Raw genomic sequence first — 20651 nt, forward strand, 5'->3', positions numbered from 1 at the left:
CAGTAGGGTGTTTGTCCTGCATGCAGCCAACCTGGGACACACGCAGCTGACCTAGGACAAACCTGGGTTCGATTCCCAGCATCCCATATGGTCGCCCTACCTGCCAAGGGAGATTTCTGAACAGAGCCAGGAGTTAGCCCTGAGCACCACCAGGTATGCCCCCCCCCCAAAAAAAAAAAAAAGAAAAGAAAGCATAATAGAAGATATAATTCCTAGATACACAAGAAGCAGTCAGAGCAAGTCACAAAGAAAATTAATGAGACATGAGACAAAACAGACCTATAAAAATGGACTGTGAAAAAGACAAAGCAACAAAGCCATGATAAAAATAAGAAGAAATAATTGGACAAGAACTGGGTGCTGAAAGGAGTTAAAAGTGATATGAATAATAACCTTTCAGTAGCAATAATGAAAACCACAGTTTCTAAAAGGAAAAAAAGGAAGAGTGAGAGAAAGAGAGGCGAGAAAGGAGGGTGGGAGGGAAACTGGAGATACTGGTGGCAGGAAATGTGCACTGGAGAAGAGATAGGTGTTGGATATTATATGACTGAAACTCAATCACAAAAATTTTAGTTGGGACTAGAGCAGGGGTCTCAAACTCTCGGCCCGCAGGCCTTCGTACAACATTTTGTGGCCCATGGCCAGCCTTCAAATATCGCAGTATTCACGATTATTTCCTTACCGAATAATCACAATAAAAATCGCATTAGTAAGAAAAAAAATCGCATTAAACATTCGCATACCCCGAGCAGTTCCGTTCGGAGTATGCAAATGTTTAATGTGACTTTTTGCGATTTTTTTTTCTTACTAATGCGATTTTTTTTTTTTTTTTTTTTTTGGTTTTTGGGCCACACCCGGTAACGCTCAGGGGTTACTCCTGGCTATGTGCTCAGAAGTTGCTCCTGGCTTGGGGGACCATATGGGACACCGGGGGATCGAACCGCGGTCCGTCCAAGGCTAGCGCAGGTAAGGCAGGCACCTTACCTTTAGCACCACCGCCCGGCCCCACTAATGCGATTTTTTATTGCAAATATTCGGTAAGCGAAATCCCTTATTCGGCCCTGCCTCATCCCGACTTTGCCTCCGACAGCCCCCAGGTAAATTGAGTTTGAGACCACTGGACTAGAGTGAGAGCAATGGTAGGGCGTTTGCCTTGCACATGGCCAACTCAGGACAGACTTGGGTTCGATCTCCGGCATCCCATGTGGTCCCCAGAGCCTGCCAGGAGAGATTTCTGAGCACAGAGCCAGAAGTAACTCCTAAGCACTGCCAGATTTGGCCTGAAAACAAAAAACAAAACAAGGGGCCTGAGGAATAGCATAGAGGTAGGGCGTTTGCCTTGCATGCAGAAGGATGGTGGTTGAATCCTGGCATCCCATTTGGTCTTCCAAGCCTGCCAGGAGCGATTTCTGAGCGTAGAGTCAAGAGTAACCCCTGAGCACTGCTGGGTGTGACCACTTCTCCAAAAATAAATAAATAAATATATGAATACATAAATAAAACAAGACAGGTTGGGAAGAAATGGAAAGAAAAGGGGTCGAAGCTACCCCTAATCTGCCTTGCACACTCTAGCCTAGGACCGACCGCAGTTCAATCCCCCAGCGTCCCATATGTTCCCCCAAGCCAGGAGGGATTTCTGAGCGCATAACCAGGATTGTAACCCATGAGCATCTCCAGGTGTGGCAAAAAAAAAAAAGAGAGAGAGAGAGAGAGAGAAATGGAAAGGAAAGTACTTAGGTTAGATTTTGATAGTCTTTCTAAAAGAGTACATTTACCTTAACTTCAGTGGCCTTCTTAATTGGTGAAATATTCCATGTTGGAATTACCTACCAACAAAGAATATAAATAATGAAGTTCATTTAACTTAAATAGACTCTTTATTTTAATATACAAATGCAGTAGTTTGGGGTACAAAATGATCCCTGAGGGTATATTCTCTATATGTGTCTGAGAAAAGTAGTAGAGAAAGTATGTATTATCTGTATTATATCAGAACTAGAGCTCACACAGATAATGAAAGAAACTTGATAGTCTACAAAAGGACATAAACTAAGATATCATAAACTCTCATAGCTTTAGAATCAATATTTTTGTAAATGAATTACATAAATCAGCCACAGGTATGTCTTCAAAAACCTAGCCATTGAAAGTTCTTGGGACTAACTTTAACAGAAATTAAAACAAAAGGTAAAGTGTTTACCCTGTACACGGTCAACCAAGGCTTGATCCCCAGAACCCTATACAGATCTCCCAACCCTACCAGGAGTGATCCCTGAGCACAGAGCTAGCAGTAACTCTTGAGCACTACCGGGTATGGTCCAAAAACAAACAAGAATGCCAGTGCAATCTTATGCAGGATTCAGAGAAAGATGTGGAGATAGTGCAATGGGTGAAATAAATGCCTTGCTTGCAAAGACTGGACTGGAGTCCTGGTAGCAGTTTCACCTGGTTCCCCCAGCACTATCAAAAGAGACCCCCATGCATTAAACTGAGAATACAAGCACTACAGGGTGTGGCTTAAAACTTAATAAAAAGGGGCCCGGAGAGATAGCACACTGGAGTTTGCCTTGCAAGCAGCCGATCCAGGACCAAAGGTGGTTGGTTCGAATCCCGGTGTCCCAAATGGTCCCCCGTGCCTGCCAGGAGCTATTTCTGAGCAGACAGCCAGGAGTAGCCCCTGAGCACCGCCGGGTGTGGCCCAAAAACCAAAAAAAAAATAATAATAATAATAACTTAATAAAAAGAACAAAAGAACGTAGTACCCGATAAATGAAGAGGTTCTTTTATTTTATTTTATTTTATTTTTTGCCTTTTTTGGTCACACTAGTGGCACTCAGAAATAATTCATGGCTCTGTACTCAGAAATATTCCTGTAGGCTTGAGGGGACCATGTGCAATGCCAGGGATCTAACCCAGGAGAGCCAAGTGCAAGGCAAAAACCTACCTGCTCTACTGCACTATCATTCCAGCTTCTCTAAATCTCTAAATTTATTTAGTTTTCAGGTCACATCTGAATGGATTCAGAACTTACTCCTCACCTGTACTCAGAAATCACGAGGGATGAGGGGAGGTTCAGGAAATCACATGCCAAGGATTGAACCCAGGTTGACCTTGTGCAAGGCAAGTCTTTTCCCTACTGTACTATATACTACTCCCACAAACATTTTTTTCTAAGCCATACCCACCAATACTCAGGAACTACTCCTGGCTCCAAACTCAGGAATCACTCTTGGAGATAATAGAGAAATCGTATGTGATGCTGAGGATCAAACCCTGGCCAGCTGAATGGTAGACAAATGCCTTACCCACTGTATGATCTCTCCAGTACCCCCTAACTTTGTTTTGAATTCACTGTCATGTTTTGTTTTTGCAGTGTCAAGGATTGAACCCAATACTATAAAACTGAGCAGTAACTTGTCAGAAAAATCTAACTTTAACCTCTACTAATTATGGGTCGGAGTGATAGCACAACAGTAAGGCATTTGCCTTGCACGCGCCTGACCCAGAACAGACCTGGGTTCAATCCCTGGTGTCGTCCCATAGGGTACCCCTTGCCAGAAGCAATTTCTGAGCACATAGCCATGAGTAACTCCTGAACATCAACGGATTTGGCCCCCCAAAAAAATGTCTAATAATTAAACCACACTGAGTAGGACATTATAATCTAGGCATCCTTCTAAATTCTCTCTCCAGATCTCAATTTGTTTTTAACAAGTATTTCTTTAAGGAGGGGCCAGAGCGACAGTACAGTGAACAGGTGCTTGCCCTGCACAAGGGAGACCTGGCTTTTTTTGTTTTGTTTTGTTTTTGGGCCACACCCGGCGGTGCTCAGGGGCTACTCCTGGCTGTCTGCTCAGAAATAGCTCCTGGCAGGCACGGGGGACCATATGGGGGAACCAACCACCTTAGGTCCTGGATCAGCTGCTTGCAAGGCAAACGCCGCTGTGCTATCTCTCCGGGCCTGAGACCTGGTTTTGATCCCCAGCATCTATATGGTCACTTAAGCAGCACCAGGAATAATTCCTGAGCACAGAGCCAGGACGCCTGAGCATCAATGGTTGTGGCCCAAAAACAAAACAAAAGTTTATCTTTAAAGAGGCAAAGCTAGATGGGACAGGGAAGGTGGTGCTAGAGGTAAGGTGTCTGCCTTGCAAGCGCTAGCGTAGGACAAACCACTGCGATTCGATCCCCCGGCGTCCCATATGGTCCCCCCAAGCCAGGAGCGATTTCTGAGCTCATAGCCAGGAGTAACCCCTGAGCGTCAAATGGGTGTGGCCCAAAATAAAAAGTAGAGGCAAAGCTAGAAAGCCTATCTTTCACACGTTTCCCCTAAAATTACCTGTACTCAGATCCTGTTTTCAAGCAAAACAAAGAAATATAGTCCACTCACCACTCCTTTTTCCACCACTTCCTTCAGCTTAGAGCGGGTCATTTTGGGCTCCTACAGAGAAGTAAAGCAAATGGAAACTATCAATAAAAATAATCCAGTGACTCAGACTTTGAACCACTAAATATTCCCCCTGCTAAATGACTGACAGACTCACCACTGACCTCCGGCACTCAGCCAGCCAGATCACAGACAGTCCACTTTTAGAACATTAAAGGAATGATGATAACTACTCACAAACATGGGCATATCCTCAGTCTCGCTGATGGCTGCTTTCATCATTGCTACCACATGTTCATTTGTGATTACTTCCTGAAAAAAGGAAATTTCACTGTATTATCTTCTGGATAATACTCATCTCTGTAACTCTGCTGTACATAATAAATGAGAACTAAATACCCAAACAGCTTCAGATTAGGGTTAAGCAAAGAGACAAATTTTGGAGGAGCTTTAAACAATATAACAATGTAACCAGCTGCTACTAGGAATAAGAATGGAGAAAAGAAAATAAAAGGAAAAAAAACAATGGAGAAAAGTTAGGCCAGAGCAGTAGTACAATGGGTAGAGTCAGTGATTTGTAGGCAGCTGACCTAAATTTAATCCCCATCAAGAATGCTGGAAGTAGGGGCCGGAGAGATAGCATGGAGGTAAGGCGTTTGCCTTGCATGCAGAAGGTTGGTGGTTCGAATCCCGTCATCCCATATGATCCCCTGAGCCTGCCAGGAGCAATTTCTGAGCATAGAGCCAGGAGTAAACCCTGAGTGCTGCCGGGTGTGATCCAAAAAAAAAAAAGAATGCTGGAAGTAGCCCCTGAGCACTGATAGCTATGAGCTTCAATCCCCACTCCCCACCCCTCAAAAAGAATTTATAATTCCAGGGGCCAGAGCAATAACACAGTGGTAAGACATTTGCCTTGCACATGAACAAAAGGATGAACCCTGGTTCAAATCCGAGCATCCTATATGATGCTCTGAGCCTGCCAGGAGCGACTTCTGAGCACAGAGTCAGGAGTAACCCCTAAGCACTGCCCAAAAAAACCCAAAAAAACCAAAAGACAAAAAAAAAAGGGGGGGGCCAGCGTGGTGGCGCTAGAGGTAAGGTGCCCTGCCTTGCCTGCGCTAGCCTAGGATGGACCGCAGTTCGATCCCATGGCATCCCATAAGGTCCCCCAAGCCAGGCGCGATTTCTGAGCTCGTAGCCAGGAGTAACCCCTGAGCGTCACCAGGTGTGGCCCAAAGACTAAAAAAAAAAAAAAAAAAAGGAATTTATAATTCTGGGGCTAGAACATTAGCACAGTGTTTAAGACATTTGCCTTGCATACATCCAATCTGGATTCAATTCCCAGCATCCAAAGCCTGACAAGATTAATTAATTTCTGAGCACAAAGCCAGAAATAAACCTTGAGAGCCATAGGTGTAACTCAAAACCAAAAAACTAACCAAAAATAAAAAAAAAAAAACAACTTAAAATTCTGCATTTGAGAGGATAGCTCAACAATATAGTTCCAGCCTTGGGGCAAGCAATAGCACAGCAGGTAGAGCGTTTGCCTGGCACAAGGCCAACCCAGGACCACCCCAAGTTCGATTCCCAGCATCCCATTTGGTCCACTGATCCTGCAAGAAGATATTTTTGACACAGAGCCAGGAGTAACCCCTGAGCACCACCGGTGTGGCCCCAAAAACCAAATTTCGGGTCTGGAGAGATAGCACAGCGGCGTTTGCCTTGCAAGCAGCCGATCCAGGACCAAAGGTGGTTGGTTCGAATCCCGGTGTCCCATATGGTCCCCCGTGCCTGCCAGGAGCTATTTCTGAGCAGATAGCCAGGAGTAACCCCTGAGCACCACCGGTGTGGCCCCAAATACCAAAAAAAAAATTGCAGCCCTGCTGCTACAGGTAAGGTTTTGTTCTTGCACATAGCTGAACCAGATTCTATCCCTGGCATTGCAAAGGATTAATCTGTGAACAGAGATAAGAGTAAGGCCTGAGATATATGGGTATGGCCAAGAAACAACAACAAAAATAGTAGTATTCTTGATCAACAGTCAAAAAATTCAAGGGACCAGAACTATAGCACAGTGGGTAGGGTGCTTGCCTTGCATTGTTGAATCCCCAACACCCAGATGGTCCCCCGAACCCACTAGGAGTAATTTCTGAATAAAGTGTAAAGAATGACTCCTGAGGACCACCAGGTGTGGCCCAAAATAAAAAAAAGAAAACCCCTGAGATGGGAATAGAGGGGCAGCTCAGAGAGCTGGAAGTGATGTATAAAGTCATGGCTCCATCCCAAGGAGCACTGCCAGGTAAAATATATAAATAAGGGGCCGGGTAGGTGGCGCTGGAGGTAAGGTGTCTGCCTTGCAAGCGCTAGCCAAGGAAGGACCGCGGTTCGATCCCCCGGCGTCCCATATGGTCCCCCCAAGCCAGGGGCGATTTCTGAGCACATAGCCAGGAGTAACCCCTGAGCGTCAAACAGGTGTGGCCCAAAAACCAAAAAAAAAAAAAAATATAAATAAAACTTCAGTAAAGCAACAAAAAGAGAGTCAGCAGAGTAGCACAGCAGCAGAACACATGCTGTATTTTATCTGTGTAAGGCTCTGGATTCAATCCCTGCAAAAACAGAAATATTTTTCTCCTGAGAAACTGTTGGCTGTTGAGGGAGCAGAGTCTATGACTCCTACATATGGCTCCAGTACTTGATCCTGGCACTCCCAGCCCAGCTGCACTCACGTGAAGGATGTTCCGCACATTGACTGCTGTGAGATTGTGCTGCTTGGCACCATCCTCTAACGTCCTGTCGAGCACATCGTCCAGTTTTAGATCATAACTCAAAGTCCCTTCCTCGTGGCCCCTTCCGTCTCGTTTCCTCTTCGTGCCCTTCTTTTTTTTGCGCCTTTTCTCACTATCTTCACTGTCCTGCTCTTCTGAAAAGAAATCAGGACAATCACCAACATCTCCAAAAATAGCTTCAAGAATTCAGCCCAAAAGACCCACTATGAGAGAATTAACATGGTGAGCCAGAGGATAAACCAAGAGGTTAAGGTGCCTAACTGGAATGTGGCTGACCAGAATTCAATCTCCAGCAACACAGACATTCCCCCCAAGTACTGACAGGAGTGATCCCAGAGCACAGAGTAAAAGCAAGCCCTGTGCTCTGCCAGGCAGGTATGGCTCCAAAAGAAAAAACTCCCAGGGCCCGGAAAGATAGCACAGCGGTGTTTGCCTTGCAAGCAGCCGATCCAGGACCTAAGGTGGTTGGTTCAAATCCCGGTGTCCCATATGGTCCCCCGTGCCTGCCAGGAGCTATTTCTGAGCAGACAGCCAGGAGTAACCCCTGAGCACTGCCGGGTGTGGCCCCAAAAAAACAAACAAACAAAGAAAAAACTCCCAGTAAAAACTAATAAACAGAATCCTCGGGTTTGATTTTTTTTTTTTTTTTTTTTTGGTGGCTTTTGGGTTACACCCAGCAGTGCTCAGGGGTTACTCCTGGTTCCACATTCAGAAATCACTCCTGGCAGGCTCGGGGGACCATATGGGACACCAGGATTCAAACCGATGACTTTCTGCATGAAAGGCAAATGCCTTACCTCCATGCTATCTCTCCGGCCCTGATTTTTTTTTTTTTTTTTTTTTTGGTTTTTGGGCCACACCCTGCGATGCTCAGGGGTTACTCCTGGCTGTCTGCTCAGAAATAGCTCCTGGCAGGCACGGGGGACCATATGGGACACCGGGATTCAAACCAATCACCTTTGGTCCTGGATCGGCTGCTTGCAAGGCAAACACCGCTGTGCTATCTCTCCGGGCCCTGATTTTTTTTTTTAATTTTTAGAAAGTAATTATTTACTGGAGTCCAGAAAATATTACAGGGGATAAGGTGCTTACCTTGCATCTGACTGATACAAGTTCAATTCCTAGCACCCCATTGTGTTCCCCAAGCCTGAGAGTATATTAAAAAAAAAAAAAAAAGATCCTGGGGCCAGAGCCATAGTACAGTGGTAGGGCACTTTGCCTTGCGAAGTTTGCCTTGCACACGGCCAACCCTGGATGGACCTTGGTTCGATTCCCAGATTCCCTTATGGTCCTGAGCCTGCCAGGGGCGATTTCTGAGCACAGAGCCTGAAGTAACACCAGAGTGCTACCAGGTGTGACCCAAATAAAACAAAACAAAATATTCTGGCATGTATAATCCTTTGGTCTCGAACAATGCTAGGGAACAGGGGAGACCCTTAAAAAATATTTTTGTGGGGCCGGAGAGATAGCATGGAGGTAAGGTGTTTGCCTTTCATGCAGGAGGTCATCGGTTCGAATCCCGGCGTCCCATATGGTCCCCCGTGCCTGCCAGGAGCAATTTCTGAGCCTGGAGCCAGGAATAACCCCTGAGCACTGCCGGTGTGACCCAAAAACCACAAAAAAAAAAAAAAAAAAAATATTTTTGTTTCAGGGCCGGAGAGATAGCATGGAGGTAAGGCGTTTGCCTTGCATACCGAAGAATGATGGTTCGCATCCCATATGATCACCCGAGCCTACCAGGAGCGGTTTCTAAGCGCAGAGACTGGAGTAATCCCTGAGCATTGCTGGGTGTGACCCCAAAACAACAACAACAAAAAATCTTTTTTTTGTTTTAAATAGGCCAGAGTGATAGCACAGTGGGTAAGGCACGCAGCTGAACAAGTTCGATCTCCGGCATCCCATATGGTCCCCCAAGCCTGCCAGAACTGATTTCTGAGCAGAGAGCCAGGAGTAAACTCTGAGCTACCAAATGGACCATAAACAAATAAACAAAAAATAAAATAAAAGAGGGGCCAGAGCGGTGAGGCATCTGCCTTGCCCACACTAGCCTAGATCCGCAGCTCGATCCCCTGGCGTCCCAAATGGTCCCCCCAAGCCAGGGACAATTTCTTTTTTTTTTTTTTTTTGGTTTTTGGGTCACACCCGGCACTGCTCAGGTTCTACACTCAGAAACCACCCCTGGCAGGCACAGAGGACCATATGGATGCCTGGATTCGAACCACAGTTCTTCTGCATGGAAGGCAAAAGCCTTACCTCCAGGCTAGCTCTCCGGCTAGCTCTCCAGGGGCAATTTCTGAGTGCATAGCAAAGGAGTAACCCCCGAACTTCAAATGGGTGTGGCCAAGAATAAAAACAAAAAAATAATAAATAAATAAATAAATTAATTAATTAATTAAATAAAACAGTGAAAGACTTGGAGCTACAGGACAGCAGGCAGAGTGCTTGCCTTGCATGGGAGTAACCCAAGCAGTGTCAATAGTAATCACTGAGCACAAAGCCAGTAGCAACCCCTGAGCACAGCCAGGAGTAGCACGAAAAAAAAAAATAAGAGTAACCAGACACATAGCACAGAGCCAGAGTATACTCTGATACCAGGTGTGGCCTCTCCAAAAACTAACAAACAAAAAGTAACCCCTGAGCACCCAAGTAACCCCTGCGTATTACAGGGTGAATATCTAGAAACCCCACAATGTCAGGGGAGCCCCCAACACCAATAGATCCAATAGGTCCAAACAGCACTGCCATCCCCAGGCCCTAATAGCAAACCATCTGACATGGTAGGCCAAGTATTACTGGGAAGTCCCTGGGTCATGAGCACAATATGAAAGGCCCCACCCTCATGTTTGATTCTGGAAACCAGCTCTTGCCAGGTATAGGGTTTGGGGAGGCCACATACCAGAGCCTTTCTCCCTAGCCTGGGAAGTGCTGGGAGGCTTGGCAGGCCCCCAGCCGTCCTTGTCTTTTTCCCCTGACTTCAGGCCTTCCCTGGGTGCCAGCTCAGATGGCCAGAAGTGGGTTCAGGTGGACTCTTAGTGGTCCTCAGGCTTCCCCCCTCCCTCAGTACTCCAGGGGGGAGGTGCATGGGGAGGAGGGCGGGCAGACATCTGGCTTCCGGTTTCCTCCTTGATTCTGGAGACCAGCTCTTGCCAGGAGTAGGGTTTTCTCTCCTGGAATTCAGTCCTTCCCTGGGCGCTGGTCTAGGTGGACTCTATAGGGGTCAACAGGCTTTCCCCCTATCTCTCCCTACACTAATGGGAATGCGCTCTGGGAGGAGGGTGGGCCATTCTAGCACTGGTTTATGTTGGGACAGTCAGTGGAAATTTTTTTTCCTTGTTTTCATACTGATAGTATTGTATGCATATATTCTATATATCCATAATATCCATCTTGTATTGTGACCTTGATACTGACTTACAAAGCTCATTTCTAATATTTTACTGCCTCAGTTCCAACCCTTACTTCCCCCATCTTCCCATGTAGGTGCAGCTAATGACATGAAGCTCACCACATAGAGTGATGAGTGCAGTTAGAGAAATAACTACACTGAAAACTATCATAACAATGTGAATGAATGAGGGAAAAAGAAAGCCTGTCTCGAGTACAGGTGTGGGCAGTGTGGGGAGTAGGTAGATCTGGGAAATTGGTGGTGGGAATCCTGCACTGGTGAAGGGGGTGTTCTATACATGACTGTAATCATACAACTACAATTATATTTGTAATCACGGTGTTTAAATAAAGATAATTTTAAAAAATTAAAAATAAAAAGGCCCCACCCCAAAAAGGACTTGAATGGATCCAAAATAATCACTTTTCGGGGCCAGGGAGTGAGTTAACTATGTACAGCAAGTAAGCCTTGTATGTGGTCATCCCAGTTATGATCCCTGGCACCACAAATGGTCCCCCAAGCATTACCAAGAATGATTACTGAGTGCAGAGCCAATAGTAACCCCAACCACAGTGTGGTTCAAAAACAAACAAACAAAAAAATCAACTATTCAAGCAACTGAATACAGTACTGAACATACCAACTGTATGACAATACAGACAATGCAGTATTTTATTTATTTCCTAAATAAAATACTAAGTGGCACCGGAGAGATAACATGGAGGTAAGGCATTTGCCTTGCATGCAGAAGGTTGGTGGTTCGAATCCCGGCATCCCATATGGTCCCAGAGCCTGCCGAGTGTGACCCAAAAACAAACAAACAAAAAATAAACAACCATATTTTCCGGCTTATAAGACAACTTTTTGAAACAAAAAATGTCAACCGAAAATCGAGGATCGTCTTATACGCCGAGTATATCCGAAAAATATTTCAATATGCCGCTGAACGAAAATTGTCTGAATATTGCCACAAAACAAATTTTCCAACTCGATGCTGCACAAATCACTGCAAGGCTGCTCAGACCGCCTCTCTCACTCAGCCAATCCAAGCATGCTTTTTATGCATGCAAATTAGACAATGTTCTAGACCCGAATCTACACTGTAAAAAGCCTGCTCAGATTGGCCAGAGTCAGAGAGGACGTCTATTACAGTATAACCTTTGGACCTTTGCTTGTTGTGATTGGCTCACTGTGGAAGATACAGATGTAGCACAGGAACATTCTGTCTGATACAGCGAATATAGGCCTAAACCTATGTTTTAACTGCAAAATTAGGGGGTCGTCGGCAAATACGGTTAGTGGCCAAATTCAATCATGAAACAGGCATCCGGGTGCCAGCACAGTTGATCCATCAGGATGCCAGAGAGCAGGTATGGGAAAGACCGGCAGGAGAAGGGTAGTGGGAACTGGTGGTATTCTGAATGTAGGCTACATGGTCAGGTTCAATCCCTGCAAATTCAAGAAACTTATTTTCTGCAGAGTTATGTTCAGGAGCCGGGTTCTTAAAGACAAGAAATCTATCCTACCTGTGGGAATAAAGAGTCCACCATCCTCTGTCTCTTCCTCCGCATGGGGAGCAGGGGTCCTGAGGGGCTCTTCCTGCAGGGAGGCACCCACATCAGGGGGAGCTTCCAGTTTCCACAGCTGGATTCCAGGTTTTGGGGAGTGGCTACCCATGGGAAGCGAAGGCAGCTCTTCTACAGAAAGCAGCATTGAAGGTTTTCCTGGAATAATCAAAAATATTGCTTCACATCTGACTCACTCTCAGCCATGCTGTTAGAGAAATCAGCATCATGTAAGAAGTCTTGGGCCGTTAGGAAACTTCTCCACTGAAGCATGTCTAAGATCTTCTAAGCGTCAGGGTACTGAGGCCAGAGAGAAAACAGCTAAGAAGCTTGCCTTACACACAGCTGACCAGGATCATATATGACCTGGCACCATACATGATCATTTGAGGTCCATCAAGAGTAATCTCTGGGGCTGGGAAGGTGGCGCTAGAGGTAAGGTGTCTGCCTTGCAAGCGCTGGCGTAGGACGGACCGTGTTCGATCCGCCCGCCCTGCATCCCATATGGTCCCCCCAAGCCAGGAGCGACTTCTGAGCGCACAGCCAGGAGTAACCCCTGAGCGTCACAGGTGTGGCCCCAAAACAAAAAAAAAAAAAAAGAGTAATCTCTAAGGGCTAAAGAGATAGCATGGAGGTAGGGCATTTGCCTTGAACACAGCCAATCCAGTATAGATAGTGGTTCGAATTCCAGCATTCCATACAGTCCCATGCCGCCAGGAGTGAGTTCTAAGTGTGGAGCCAGACATAACCCCTGAGCACCGCCAGGTTGACCAAAAAACTTAAAAAAAAAAAAAGTGATCTCCAACACAGAGCCAGGGCTGAATAAGCCCTGAGCACCACCATGTGTAACTCAAACACCCCCAAAAAATATTTATTTTATTTCTTATATATATATATATATATTAGACAGTTGCTAAAAATCAGAGCTGAAGGCCAGAGAGATAGTATAGTGATAGGAAACTTGCCTTGCACACAGCTGACCGGGGACAGACCCAGGTTTAATTCCCGGCATCCCATATGGTCCCTTGAGCCTGTTAGGAGCGATTTCTGAGGGCAGAGCCAGAAGTAACCCCTGTGAGTTGCAGGGTGTGGTCCAAAAACAAAACAAAACAAAACAAAAAAATCGAAGCTGAAATCAGACCTCAGAGTTAGACCTGTAACGTCAAACTATAAAACTACTAAGCCTTTCTTGTTCTAAGATGCAATTTTTTTCCTGTATAAATATTCTATTAATAGCTACTTTGGGGTGAGGGTTTTGGGTTTTTATTGGTGTTAGTTTTTTATTTTTTTGTTTTTGGGCCACACCCATTGGCACTCAGGAGTTACTCCTGACTTCTGCATTCAGAAATCGCTCCTGGCAGGCTTGGGAGACCATCTGGGATGCCAGGGCTCAAACCAGCATTCATCCTGGGTTGGACATATGCAAGGCAAATGCCCTATCACTGTGCTATCTCTCTGGCCCCCAAGGATTTGTTTTTGGTGGGGACTTACTTCTGGTTCTGAACTCAAGGAATCATTTTAAGGGATCATCTGAGGTACCCAGTATCAAATACGAGTAGGCAGTGTGCAGCCTACTCCACAGCCTTATCTCCTGAACTATCTCTAGAAATATGATTTGACAGTTGGCCAAGCATAACAAAATGCTAACGCTTCAAAGTAACCCAGAATGTTGTTTTATTTTGTTTTCTTACAAATTCATAAAAAATACTGAAATATTACTAAAAAGAAACAACAAAAAGAATATGCAGCAAATTTTACTGTATTGTATTGTTCGTCGCTTTTATATTTTGAGGGGTTTTTTTGGTTTTTGAGTCACACCCAGCAGTGCTCAGGACTCCACGGTCCTGGCTCCATGCTCAGAAATTGCTCCTGGCTGGTTTGGGGGACTATATGGGATGCCGGGATTCGAACCACCGTCCTTCTGCATGCAAGGCAAAACCTTACCTCCATCCTGTCTCTTCGGCCTTATTTTTTGAGGTTTTTGTTTGTTTGGCAGGGTCACACCCAATGTTGCTCAGGGCTTACTACTGGATCTGCACTCAGGAATCACTCCTGATGATACATTACGGTCCATATGGCATGCCAAGGTTCAAACCTGGGTCTACCATGTACAAGGCAAGCACCCTACCTGCAATATTATCATTCTGGCCCTTAAAGTGCTTGCCTTTAATGAAGTCAATTCTGAATCAAAACGCAGCCACCAGGTTAAAAACCCAAGAAATCATTAATCCTCAATGATTTGCAGCCTTTATGCAGATATCATTGCTAAAGGCATCACTTTACTCAAGCATTCTCATTGCTTATCTCTCATGAAAACTTTTTTTTTTGGGGGGGGGGGGGATTTGTGTTACACCTGGCAGCATTCAGGTATTACTCCAGGCTCTGTGCTCAGAAATTGTCCCTGGCAGGCTGGGGAACTATATGGGATACCAGAAATCTAACGGGATCCATCCCGGTTTGGCCACATGCAAAGCAAATGCCCCACCGCTATGCCATCTCTCCTGCCCCCTGTATAATTATTTTCTTTGAAATGTGTCTTAAGACACACACACACACACACACACACACAACATACACATAAACAATGCCTGGGGGAAGGATACTTGTCTTGAATGTGGCTGACCCAGGTTCAATCCCATATATTCCCCCAAACCCACCAAGAATAATTTCTGAGTGCAAAGTCAGGAGTAACCCTAAGCACCACAGGGTGTAGTCCAAAAAGCAAATAAAAAAAGAAAAGAAAAGAAAAACAATAAAAGCAAGGAAAGGAAAGAGCAGATGAACTAGAGAAGAGGAGAGGTAATAAAGTACAGCTAAACCCCAGTCATAAAGTTCACCAATGACTCTTCCACAGTTCATGTTGCAGTTGCAATTCTGCACCAAAGCACTTGCCTGAAGAACTATTTTGTAAAAGCACTGCAGAGAAAACTGGCTATAGCAGAGGCAACTGTCCAGAACATGGCACCTAAAGACCTTTCTTCTAATCTTACCTCCATCTTCCTTGACTTTTTCACTAGGATCCCCAGAAAAGGGCTCATGGGTACCAGTGGGATCATCCTTGTCGTCCTGGGCCATTGGCCCAGGCCTCCCTGCAAAAGTCTTCCCTCTCCTGAATCCAGTGTCTTGGAGTTTTGCTTTACCAAAGTGTATATTCAAAGGATGGGAAGATTCTGAGGCCGTCAGGGTGATCTCTGGTGAGATGGTTACATCTGCAGATTCTAAAATGGGGGCAACAATGTCTGGGATGAGCACACTGGAGCTCAAAGCTGGATCCTCCATGCCTTGGTGCTCTCCAGCATCTTGCATAGAGTGACTTTCCAAACCACCTGCTCCACTGTGTCTGGGGCCCCAGGACAGAGGCGCTGACCCCAAGTCCTGAGGCTGATTTGATTGGATAGTCGATTCCAGGTCTAAGTCATCTTCCTCCTGGCTTCCCTGCCGCAATGGAGACTCTGGATTCCTTTTCTTCAGGCAGGGTAACATCTTACAAGTCCCACTTTGGCCCCATCCTGAAAGGATAAAAGCAAGTTCTTCTCACTTTCATGTTTAAGAATAATTGGGGCTGGCAATGGTGGCGCTAGAGGTAAGGTGTCTGCCTTGCCAGTGCTAGCCTAGGACAGACCGCAGTTCGATCCCCCGGCATCCCATATGGTCCCCCAAGCCAGGAGCGACTTCTGAGCGCATAGCCAGGAATAACCCTGAGTGTCACCAGGTGTGATCCAAAAACAAAAAAAAAAAAGAATAACACTTCCCCCAAAGACATGTTTCATGTATTCTTGTTTAATCACAAACACAGCTCTTCATCCATCAGCATGATCCCCTCTGGGAGGAGAGCACAGTGGTTAGTGCCTGGGTTCAGCTCCTAACTACTACAAACTAGTAGGTTCTACTGAGAAATGACAACACCTCTGAACTTCAGCCTCCTCCGCTATTTGGGGGGGGGGGGTCTCACCCGGCAGCGCTCAGGGGTTACTCCTGGCTCTATGCTCAGAAATCACTCCTGGCAGGCTCGGGATACCATATGGGATGCTGGGATTTGAAGCACTGTCCTTCTGCATGCAAGGCAAATGCCCTACCTCCATGTTATCTCTCCGGCCCAATCTCCTCAACTATTAAAAAAACTTTGTTTCTCTTACCTCATAAAGTTAATCTAAGAATTAAAGAATAGGGGGACTGGAACAATAATACAAAGGATAGGGTGCTGGCCCCAGTTCAATCCCTAACATCCCATATGTTCCCCCAAGCACCACCAGGCATAATTCCTGAGTACAGAAACAGGAATAACCCCTGAGCATCACTAGGAGTGACCCCTCCAAAAAAAAAGAGAAAGAGCTCAATGGCTTAAAGCCTGGAGCCACATGGTTTGCAAGCAGGAGGCCAGGCCAAATCTCACTGCCAGGAACAACCCCAAGAATTAGCAGGTATGGGGCCTGTCCCCCACTACCCACCCCCAAACAGCAAGTGATTATTAGATATTAGTGTTATAACCTTCAAGAGCAAATACGGAATCAAAATAGCTGGATATGTTTCCTAAATCAGTCTTTTTCTGGCCACACTCAGTGATGCTCAGGAGTGACCCCTACGGGTACCAGGAGACCTATGCCAGGGAATTTCCAATGCCAAGGAATTGGAGCCACTGGAACCAGGATCAGTGAGATGCAAGGCAAAAACACCTTACCTGACCGGTGAGGTGGCGCTAGAGGTAAAGTGTCTGCCTTGCAAGCGCTAGCCAAGGAAGGACCGTGGTTCGATCCCCCTTGATCCCCCGGCGTCCCATATGGTCCCCCCAAGCCAGGGGCAATTTCTGAGCGCTTAGCCAGAAGTTACCCCTGAGCATCAAATGGGTGTGGCCCAAAAAAAAAAGAAAAAAAAGGAAAAAAAGATGTTTTAGGGGCCAATGAGATGGCGCTAGAGGTAGTCTGCCTTGTAAGCATTAGCCAAGGAAAGACCGTGGTTCGATTCCCCACCCCCCTGCGTCCCATATGGTCCCCCCAAGCCAGGGGCAATTTCTGAGCGCTTAGCCAGGAGTAACCCCTGAGCATCAAACGAGTGTGGCCCAAAAAACAAAAACAAACAAAAAAAAAAAACCACCTTACCTCTGTACTATCTCTCTGCCTCCAAGTTGTATTCTGTCTAGCTTTGTGGCACTACTTAACCTGAATCTCAAGACTCTCAAAGCAGAGTGGATGGGAGGCACAATCGACAGGAGACCATGCAATGATGAGAATTGAACTTGGGGGTACCACATGCAAACAGAGAGTCCAGCACGTTGAGATATTTTTCCAGATACTGAATGTCAGTTTTTTGTTGTTGATTTTGGGGGGGGGGGGGTAGTGTTTGGGACCATACCTGGTGATGCTCAGGAGTTACTCCTGGCTATGCGCTCAAAAATCGCTCCTGGCTTAGGGGACCATATGGGACGCCGGGGGACCATATGGGATGCCGGGGGATCAAACCACAGTCCGTACTAGGTCAGTGCATGCATGGCAAACGCCCTACTGCTTGCTCCACTGCTCCTGTCCCATCTTTTAATGTTCTTATAGCAGGGGCTGAAGCAATAGTACATTGGTAGGGCATTTGCCTTTCGAGAAGACAGACCCCGGTTTGATTCCGGCATCCCATGTGAATGATCCTCCTGGCCTGACAGGAGCGATTTCTGAGGGAAGGGCCAGGACTAATGAACATCAACAGGTATGGCCAAAAACCAAAAATAAATAAATAAATGAATGAATGAAAATAAAACATTTGTTGGGCCAGAGAGATATCACAGCGGTAGGGCGTTTGCCTTGCACACAGCCAACACAGGACAGATCCCAGTTTGATTCCCGGCATCCATATGGTCCCCTGAGCCTGCCAGGGGCGATTTCTGAACGCAGAACCAGGAATAACCCCTGAGCACCGCTGGGTATAATCCAAAAAAGTCCAAAAAATACAATAAAATAAAAAATATAATAAACGACTCTTAAGGGTAGGCAGGGGGCAGAGCGGTGGTGCAGTGGTAGGGTATTTTGCCTTGCACGCACCTGACTCGGAAGAAAATGATTTGACACCCCCTCCCCAGCATCAATATGGTCCAAGCCAGGAGCAATTTCTGAGTGCAGAGCCAAGAGTAACCCCTGAGCATTATCAAGTGTAGCCCAAAAACAAACAAAAAGTAAATAAACAAAATGGGCCCCAAATGGCCCAAAGAGATCTTGCAGTATGAAAGCTACTTGTGTTGCACACAGACAACCCAGTTTAGATCCTCAGCACCACTATATCCCCCATCCCAAGCCCTACCAGGAATAATACCTGAGGACAGAGCCAGGACGAAATCCTTAGCAACTCTGGGTGGAGCCCAAAGTCCAAAAGACTAAAATAAGAGAATAAAATGTTCAGGTGGGGGCCGAGAGATAGCCTGGAGGTAGGTTTGCTTTGTATGCAGAAGGTTGGTGGTTCGAATCCCGGTATCCCATAAGGTCCCCTGAGCCTGCCAGGAGAGATTTCTGAGCGCAGAGCCAGGAGGAACCCCTGAGCACTATCGGGTGTGACCCAAAAACAAAAACAAAAAAAAGTTCAGATGGAATATATCTCAGTTAGTAGAGGGAATGAGTGAAGTGTTGGGTTTGATCCCTGACCACCCCCCAATAAGCACACAGACCCTAAAAAAAAGGTAATGAAAGGGAGGCGTTGAGGTAGCAGAGCGGTAGGCCTTTTGCCTTGCACGCAGCCGATTCAGGATGGACGATGGTTCGAATCCCGGCATCCCATATGATCCCCCCGAGCCTTCCAGGAGCGATTTCTGAGTGCAGAGCCAGGGGTAACCCCTGAGCACCTCCAGTGTGACCCCAAAACCAAAATAAATAAATAAAAGTAAAGAAAAACAAAAAAGCTGAGACGATTCAAAGTCAGCAGTGTACAGGGATAGACTCCAGACACCTTCCACAGCTGTAGTGCTAAAGAGTCCCGCACCAACCCCGCACCCTGCACCCCGCCACCTTGGGCCCTTATGTCCGACCCCCAGAATGCGATGAATGGCAGGAGGTAGGCGACCCCTGCGCGGCCCAGCCTGGGAAGGGAGAACACTTGAGGAACAGAGCTCGAGCAACTCTATTTCCCGAGCCCGAGCTAGGCCGCGGCGCAGCACCCGCATCTGTCCACCTGTCTGTCCCTGCGCCCACACATCTTGCACCCACCTGCAGCTCCCGGGTGCACTGAACCCGCAGCCCGCCGAACCCGCGGAAACAGCCTCAGCACGACCGGAATTCGGGAGGCGACGGCGACGCACCTGCGCCTGCGCGTTCCCGAGTCGCGCAGCGCGGCGTCACGGAAGCAATGCGCGTGCGCAGAGCCATCTGCGCCATGTTAGTTGAGGGCGGAAGAGAGTCCTCAAGCTAGGATGTTTAGTTGATGGCAAAATCATTGAATTTAAACACCCGGGGCCAAAGCAAGGTGACAGCGGGTGACCGAGGGTGTTTGTTGGCCTTGCTTGCAGACGGTCCTGGGATTTAATTTGCAAGGGGCAGTTTTTGGCTCTCTTAGGTATAAAATCTGACAAAAATATACAGCTTTCAAGTGGAATCAGGTAACCTAATTTTAGCTTCTTGTGCAATGCCCAGGAAGATGCTTAGGGTATAGTCTATATCTAATAACTCAATACATGCGTTTTCAAAAAATATATAACAAATACAACCATACTTTCTCCACAATTATCTAAGAATGAACTATCAAAACTGGAAAAGGCATTAAATATCACATATTACAGATGAACTACCAACAAATATTTGTGCACTTAAATATTTTTTATTTATTTGAGTGACTAAAACGATAGGACAACAGATAGGACTTGCATGCTGCCAACCTGAGTTCAATATCAGGCATTCTATACAGTTCCCAGAGCCCACTAGAAGTGATACCTGAGCACAGCAAGATATGGCCAGAAACTAATAATAATAATAATAATAATAATAATAATAATAATAATAATAATAATAATTTTTTTGTGTGTGTGGATTTTGGGTCACACCCGGCAGTGCTCAGGGGTTATTCCTGGCTCCAGGCTCAGAAATTGCTCCTGGCAGGCACAGGGGACCATATGGGACGCCGGGATTCGAATCAATGACCTCCTGCATGAAAGGCAAACGCCTTACCTCCATGCTATCTCTCCGGCCCCAATAATAATAATTTTTAAAAATATTTGAAAAACAAATTATTTGAAAAATAAAATTTCAAATAAATGATACTGTATACAAATAGAATTCCACAGGATGAAATTACATCCGCCCAACTGGCAAAGTGGGATTAATGCATATTTTGAATGTAGGTGTGACTGATGTTCAATCCTTGTCTCTGCATAGTTCCTCCAAACACTTCTGATGCAAAAACAAAAAAAAGTATCCACTGTCAAAATGAAGGATAAACAGTTAAAACCAAGCAAACAAACTCCAACAATTTGACTGTAATCTGAAACATTTTAATTCACCCAAGTGCCAAGGAAATCTCCCTTGGGAGTTTCAAGACTGGAGAGAGTACAGCCGGTACTGTATGTC

At 46.0% G+C, this 20651-nt stretch overlaps 1 protein-coding gene across 1 annotated transcript in view; it reads right to left on the reverse strand.

Annotated features, from left to right (window-relative positions):
• Positions 1-19358, reverse strand: part of GON4L (gon-4 like) — a 60603-nt gene extending 41245 nt beyond the window's left edge. Inside the window, exons 1-7 of the mRNA XM_049782188.1 lie at positions 19299-19358; positions 15114-15632; positions 12085-12282; positions 7114-7307; positions 4625-4699; positions 4391-4441; positions 1776-1826 (exon numbers count right to left, since the gene is read on the reverse strand). Of these exons, the coding sequence (XP_049638145.1) occupies positions 1776-1826; positions 4391-4441; positions 4625-4699; positions 7114-7307; positions 12085-12282; positions 15114-15606 (1062 nt within the window). The 5' untranslated portion in view covers positions 15607-15632; positions 19299-19358. The remainder of the gene's footprint in view (positions 1-1775; positions 1827-4390; positions 4442-4624; positions 4700-7113; positions 7308-12084; positions 12283-15113; positions 15633-19298) is intronic.
• Between the last annotated feature and the right edge of the window lie 1293 nt (positions 19359-20651).

The sequence above is a fragment of the Suncus etruscus genome, chromosome 10 (assembly GCF_024139225.1).
Source record: "Suncus etruscus isolate mSunEtr1 chromosome 10, mSunEtr1.pri.cur, whole genome shotgun sequence".
In the NCBI taxonomy this organism is placed as follows: Eukaryota; Metazoa; Chordata; class Mammalia; order Eulipotyphla; family Soricidae; genus Suncus; species Suncus etruscus.